The sequence below is a fragment of the Adelges cooleyi genome, unplaced genomic scaffold, assembly GCF_023614345.1.
Source record: "Adelges cooleyi isolate 19-005CV unplaced genomic scaffold, UGA_ACOO_1.1 ACOO_flye_CR_arks_rails_tigmint_CR_PRNA_9, whole genome shotgun sequence".
NCBI lineage: Eukaryota > Metazoa > Arthropoda > Insecta > Hemiptera > Adelgidae > Adelges > Adelges cooleyi.
The window spans coordinates 6,736,433-6,744,061 of NW_026096579.1; the positions used below are offsets into that span (position 1 = coordinate 6,736,433).

At 36.1% G+C, this 7,629-nt stretch overlaps 1 protein-coding gene across 1 annotated transcript; it reads left to right on the forward strand.

The window, feature by feature from the left end:
* The first annotated feature begins 1,354 nt into the window (after positions 1-1,354).
* On the forward strand, positions 1,355-7,266 carry LOC126846425 (uncharacterized). Its single transcript, XM_050585806.1, has 8 exons — positions 1,355-1,549; positions 1,728-1,848; positions 2,971-3,083; positions 3,145-3,277; positions 3,963-4,113; positions 4,177-4,264; positions 4,353-4,559; positions 6,271-7,266. The coding sequence occupies exons 1-8, from the start codon at positions 1,441-1,443 to the stop codon at positions 6,690-6,692; spliced, it is 1,344 nt and encodes a 447-aa protein (XP_050441763.1). The 5' UTR covers positions 1,355-1,440; the 3' UTR covers positions 6,693-7,266.
* The last annotated feature ends 363 nt before the right edge of the window (positions 7,267-7,629 follow it).

The following is a 7,629-nucleotide window of genomic DNA, read 5'->3' on the forward strand; positions in this document are numbered from 1 at the left end:
TTTGCAATGCATTGCACTCACCGATCGTTTCAAGTGTCAACAAAAGAAACCGATTCAAGTTCACTCCGTAACGGCAGCCCATCATCGAAGAGACCAACGCCAACCTATCCAGCACCAAGAATTTAGGATTGGAAATACCTATCCTGTCGAAAGGCATCCATTTCCCGTCATATTTGTACTCATTGAACCACGTGTCTTCCCAATGTCGACCTTGTTTAATGTGAGCAAATATGCGGCTTTGAAGTTTCGTCGGGTTTGCACATACTTCATACTGTGAGTGTAACAAAACAAACGAAATTAAAAACTGTGTGAATGTTATTTCTTCCATATTTCCAGCTCGGACGAACCACTTCACTTGATCGAAGACAACGACAGAAATCAGACTGATTCGTGCCACATAGTGCATAACCGTCAACCGTATTCTCCCAAATCCAAGAGCTTAACACTGTGTAATATACATATTTTGTCGAATCAAATAATAAATCGTCTACGTTACATATGTCAAATTCAAATTATAAAAAAACAATTGTGAAACTAAAAACCGCTATGCGTACTTCGACTTTTATGGTTTGTTTTTTCTCGGTAAATATAAAGCGTTCGGTAAAGTTAACCAAATCACAAAATACAAACACCGAACAAATATAGACAATCCTAGAAACAAGTACCGGAGAAGATTTTCACTAGGTTTAACCGTTTTTTAACTATTAATAATTATTATAACGTATTTGGGAGCTAATGGTTTTAATAAATATTTATGGAAAAAACAGTGAGATATTGAATGGCCCATGGTAAAAAAATTCACTAAAAATCACCTGTATATTAAAACCATTGGTTCCCAAAACATATGTTATTATTGATGTAGTGTTTAAATTGAAGAGGCCCAAAACGGTGTATTGATCGGATGTATACCTTATAATATAACATCGTATTAACTATTATAATTATAATTTTATATTCTTTGTCTATAACGTTGCGTAACACACGTTTTCCTTGGACAGATTACGTTCGGCTCAGTTTTTTAGCTAATAAAATGGATAAAACCACTTTTTAAGAAACATTTTAACTTTTTTTTTTTTTTTCTAAATTTCGTGAAATCGTCAAAGACTACTTTGACCGAACTTCGCCTAACGCTAACTCTGTACTGACTTGAAAATCATACATATCAACAATGTCTGTTGTGTGAAACATTTTGTGTAAGTGCGTAGGTGGTATTAGGTTACTCGGTGTAGCATAGGGTTTCACGGCCGGCCACTACTACCGCAGTGGTGTAATATTTTGTTGCATAACCGGGATCGTGTGTCATACCTGATGAGGGAACTACCGGGGGAGAGACTCGTGTTCAGTGTGCCAACAATGTTGACCGCGTGAACGACTTACATCGCGTTATTTACTTACATCTCTCATCTCTCATCTCGTATAGAATAAAAAAATATAATAGCCATGAACGTGAACTCTGCCGGTTTGACCGTGCCGTTTGCGATTATGTGCATTGTCGATTTGTTCGGTGTGTTCCCCATCGTGGTGTTGCCCGGCCCCATAATAAAATGCGGTGAGTCCAATAGAGTCAGTATGCACCTAATGTTATTACAAATTTAAATAAAAATATAATGTATACACGTTGCCGGTATAATAATAATAATTATTGCGGTGTCGCACCTTTCGGTCGGGTTTAAATAGGAAGAAAAAAACAAACGATAATCATAATAATTACTATGTGCCTCCCGCAGGATGGTCAGGAATACCGTTGGCCGTTTGCGTTTTTGTGGTTCAAGTGTACACGGCCGTGTTGTTGGGCAAGTGCTGGATCATCGCCGAGCAAATCGACCCCGACATCGTGAACAAAAACCGGTGATTATTAACCACCACCCGGTAGTTTCCTACCAGCTACACAACAATATTATAACAGTAGACACACTGAACTCTCAATAAAATATTATGGAACGCAAAATTAAGTTAAAACGTTAGGTTAGCTAATGATAACACCGTCATATCACAGACAAGTTAGGTGACGATTAAATAAATTTGATAAATCATAAAAAAAAAATAACAAATTTCACGGACAAAACAATAACTGTTCACAAAATGGCAGTGCTAGTGGACATTTTCATAAGCAGCAGACTATAGGCCATACTCTTTCCGTATATTGAGTGCAGTGGTAGACAATGGTAATTTTCAATAGGACAAGTAATCCATTATTATCCGTTAAAACATCATTAATTACAGATGGAAATACTGATTAAAAGTACCTAATCCCAGTATTTAAGCTTGTTAAAAATTTCGATTTACATTTTACACGTGCCGTTGGAACTGCCAGTGATGGAAATCCGAGAATCCGGATTTTTACAAAAAAAAAACCTATTTAAGCCACTTAAAAATCGTATAAAATATATTAAATGTTAATACAATATAAAGCTGTGTAACAAAGTAAAATGTTTTGACGAAAATTGTTTTAAAAAACGCTTACCTTTGACTATAAATTGCTTTTGGATTCAACAAATCCGAAATCCAAAAGCCACTTATCTTTTTGGTGTTGTGTTTTTACATTTTAATCAAAAACATTTTACTTAGGTACACAGCTTTTTATTGTAAAAATATTCAACACTTATTCGATTTTTAGGTGGCTTAAATAGCATATTTTTTTTTGTGAAAATCCGGATTCTTCCGGACATCCGGAACATCCTGGTCGACACAAAATCCAATTTTTCTTAAAAAAAATAATTCTTCAAACTAAATAATCGTTTTCAAACGAATGAGGAAATCATTCATAATATTGTAACATCCTGTGAATGTTTTTTTTTTTTTAATTTATCATACATATAGTAACGGTATATATATTAAAAATAGGTTCTAAAATGTCATTAAATTCATTTTTTTTTTTATATTTCATTGATCGTAATCCATTCCGTCTATCTCTGTCCGTGTGGATCTCATCATGTTCTTAACAGCTGTTATTGTTTCTTAAACGAATAGGTATCCGTACGCGGCCCTCGCCGAGCTCGTGTTCGGCCACCACGTCAAACGTCTGGTGTCGGTCATGTTGGACGTGACCGTGTTCGGTGCTTCCATACCGAACTTGATAATCGGTAAGTTTCCTTGATTGCATTTACTCGGACTCTGGCCGTATCTAAAACAGTGTTGTTTAAGCCGCGTACAACCTCCACGTGCTGGGAACGAAGGCGTCCGACGGCAATACCGACATATCCTTGTGCATATGGCTGGTCATCATCGGACTGGTGCTGTGCCCGCCGCTCTGGCTCGGCAGCCCGAAAGACATGAAGTAAGTCTTAAAATACAAAAATTTGCATCGACTAAAGTCTGACAAGTCAAGTACACCTTTGTGGTTCCACCGTTTCCGATTGTATTCCTTTGGTTTTACTCCAAATGTCTGCAGTCCGGGTCAGTTCGAGATCCCACAGGACTTCAATGCAAATATAACTTCTGGGTGTTACACCAGTTTTGTTTGTTAACCAAGCTCCTCGAGCTCCACCCAAGCGCTCCTCTCTATTTGTCCCCAACGATCGCAGCGCTCCCTCTAACTTTGCTATGAAAAATTACACAAAAATTGCATTAGCCAGGTTGACCACGTGAAATTTTCTTTTAAAAAAAAGTATTGTGGTGTATAGAATTGGTTTTGATATTTCGTAATTCAGTCACAATTATTGTGTTAAGAGAGAGGTGAGATTTCTAGTTTAAATACATTCCATTTTAATCTCGCTTGACTGGTTATTCATCTAATTCCTCTATCTTTTTGTCAAACAGACCCAAACTATATTCTTTCTTACTTTTCCTGTTACTGGCTTACCCAAAAACCAAATACAACATTCCTAATACAACTATAGTCACTTCACACGTCTACAAGTCATTTCTCTCCCAACACTAATGTACTTATCTACTCAAAATTTTGCATTTTCCCCACCCAAAGGTATATATATATTTTTTTTGTCAAAACGTTTTTATGTTAGGTGGCTTGCTTCGATTTCAGTATTCACTGTCAGTTCAGTGTGTGTGCTAACCTGGATAGCAATGTTGAACACGGAGAGTGAAATGTACGTTCCGGTACCCGACCCGACGTGGGACGCTGTGGCTTTGGCTTATGGAATATTAGCTTTCCAGGTCACTTGAGATCCCCCATTTAAAGGCCTGCGTCGAGTATACATTTTTTGTTTATAATTTCAGTTTGACGTACACCCTTTGGTGCTCACCGTGCAAATGGACATGGTCAATAAGCAAAAGCTACCGACCGTAGTCGTCAGTGCATTTTTCAGTAAGGCGTCATTGATAATAACGATTTGCCGATTGACGACAGTAACAAATGATTATTTTACTGTAATAAATTCGTTCTAAATTTACAGTCACGTGCACGCTGTTCGTGGTCACCACGGTTATTGGATATATGCAATTCGGAGGAAAATTGAGTTCGAATTTGCTCGATGAACTCCCCGAGAGTCGAGTGCTGAACGCGGACATAATGTTGGTTACTCTACAGATATGCATGTCCACGGTGGTCAGCACCACTGCTTTGTTTCAGAATATCGAACACTATTTCAACCTATCCAGAGGTTTTATTAAGTTTGATATTGTTTAGCATAGAATAATAATACGTTTAACCCCACAAAAAGCGTTACGAAAAATCCAAATACTAGTAAATAATAAAATATTAAGTTATTATTAAAACCTTAACCTCAAAACACATGCATACACTTTAGCGTTTACTGACTGAGACTGATTATGAGCAAACAACTACCGTTTATACGTCTATAATATAGCAACATCATACTGGTAGTGATGACTCATCGTCGACATTTGTTTTTAGGAATTTTAATCTTGGAACTTAAGACCCAGCTCAATAAATTGTTCTTGTTTTTCACTTCACTTCTATTGCCTCTCTAATGTTAAGTTATTTAGAGTTATTTACATTTATTATTTGGATTAGTATCCAATAAAATATGTTCTGCAACAAGAGAATTGTACACTTCTTGATTTTGTATGTTCCTTATATATGTTCTTTGAACTTAACCCTAATATTTCGTGTCTGGCCAACATAACATTTATCACATTCTTCCCGTTGTATTTTATAAATCCCCGGTTTTTCCTCTCTACCTCTATTTTAACTTTGGTGCTACCTAATAAAGATTTTAAATTATTACTTTTTGACGCAACCAGAGTTGTACTGTATATTTAAACGTTATCGTTAAACCCCTTAAGATACCTGGAAAATAAACACAATAAACGATCTTATATTTTTTTCTTCGTCCCTTCTCATCTACTAAATCGGCTGTCTTAACTTACCTCGACAATTTATGTTTATCTAACCCTAAAGTGTGTTATTTTTGTGGTTAAAGGGAACGGAGAGCGTCAAATCATGTACAAATAAAGACTAAAACAAGAAGTCATATTTTGAAGTGTCTACCGAACCGATTTCAAATATATTTTTGTTGTTATAAAATATGAGTGTAATTTTGTATAACATCTTTTCTATAGAGGCTACAAGTCCGATTTTTAAATTTCTATTTTCAAAATTTGTATTACAAGCCTTAATATTTTTATTTTTTATGGTATTTAATCTAATAAATCTAACAAATTGTTTGATAGCTAAATCAAAAATCAGACTTTTAGTCCTCATAGAGCAAATAGTAAATGAAAAAATAAAAATTGTATTCTGTCCACCAATAAGTACGCCGGAAAATGACTTCTACGAAAGTAATTTTTTATTAAACTTTCGCCATAACTCGGAGAAAAATAACTTAAAAAGTTTTATAACTGAAAAAACTTTTCACATTCAAATTAGTCGGCATACTTAAAATAGTTACTAGATAAATTTTTGTCAAATATTGCCTATCTTTTGTCCCTTAATAAATAGCGCTTTCCGTTCCCCTTGAGAGTTTTCCAAATATTGTACTCTTTACTATAACTTTATTTTAATATACTTACTATAACTTTACTATACTTATACTTTACTAATAAAAAGCCCCAACTAGAAGAAAATTCAAAATTTAGTACGAAACGTGACTGTAATTTGTAAATTTTAAATAACTCATATTATTTTGTTTTAAAAACTATAAATAATACTCTTTTTGGCCACCAATAAAATAAGCATAATATATACAGGTGTCCCACGACGAATCTGTTCTCTACCGGTTTACACGCGATTGCATTGGCTCAAGAACAGCATTATTTGTTTCGACAACAGAAAAACCCTATACTCAACGACGCAAAATACGATATTCTACCTAATTTTTATTTATTTTTTATTTGTTTTGTTTAATCTAGAGTTCAGTTGGAAGAGATGCGCGCTCAGGTCGTCCGTCATGATGGCGGCCGTGTTGATAGGAGAGGCCGTGCCCAGGTTCGACCTGGTAATGGGCTTGGTCGGCACTCTGCTGACGGGTCCGCTGATGTTCATACTGCCGCCAATACTGTACGCCAGGATACGGTCGCTTAGCCGGTCGAAGGCCACGTCATCTCCCCGCGCCGGAGTGTGCTGTTACCGTACGTTTCCCGGCCACGCCAAGTCGTCGTCGACCGCCACCGAAGTCCGGCACTTGATCTTGCCGACACTGTTGGTGCTGGCCGGCGTGCTCGCCACGGTTTTGGCAACGCTATCGGCCGTCCGCGAAGCAATCGTTTATGCTAGCTTCACGCCCTCGTGTCTGATGCAAATGTTGGGAAGTGATGAAAAAAAATTAAAATAACCGCGCGACGACGTAACACCGCCGCTCTCTCGACATTGATCTCGATCGTAAAGTGATCTCTCCATATTGATTACAATTATAATTTTTACAACCTACGGTCGTCGAGCACCTACCGCGTTTCACAGCTAGGAGTATATTATGACGCGATGACCCTAAAGGCGGTCAAACCCAGTTGTTGTACTACTTAGTTGAAAAAAAAAAACATACGTTAAGAACATAATTATTTGTCTTTTCCTAGAGCTGCCCTTCTGTTTGTTAACTCAAGTTGCGCACCAGAAGAACGCCAATGTACCAGACTGCCAAAATGGGTCATGTCCATGTTTTTTTTTTTGTAATTTTAGTTTATGTAAAGAGAATATTGATATACTGCAAAAAAAAATTCAAATCTAAGATAAACACCTAAAAGCGACGCACGGTCGTTACTATGTACTTGGGAAAGTCTTGTTTATTATTTTTTTAAACTTAAGTTATAGCGGTAATGTTTAATGTAATTTAATCGACAAAATCAAATAAATGTACAATAATGAATGAAATATGACAGTTTTTAGTAGAATATTAAATGTTTACTAACGATAACAACATACTTAATGTAAAAATTGTAATAATAAAATAAACTAAATTTTGCTTCAGATTTTGATTGCAATTTTCGCTATTAACTAACTTGAAATTATTAGTACAATAATACACTTTGCTTGCACATACTATTTCAAACGCAAATGCCATAATGCTATTTTACATTGTGATCATTTGTATTGTCCATGATATTATTTGAATGCAGGTTTTGTACATCATGGTCGTTGATTGCTTTATTGTGTTTACTGCGATTTGTGTACTTTATGACCGGTGTAGATTTTTCTCCAAACTAATAATTGCTACATTTGTGGGCACCGCGCAAGTATGTTATACTAATGTATACCCGCGTAGGTACATAAAGTAG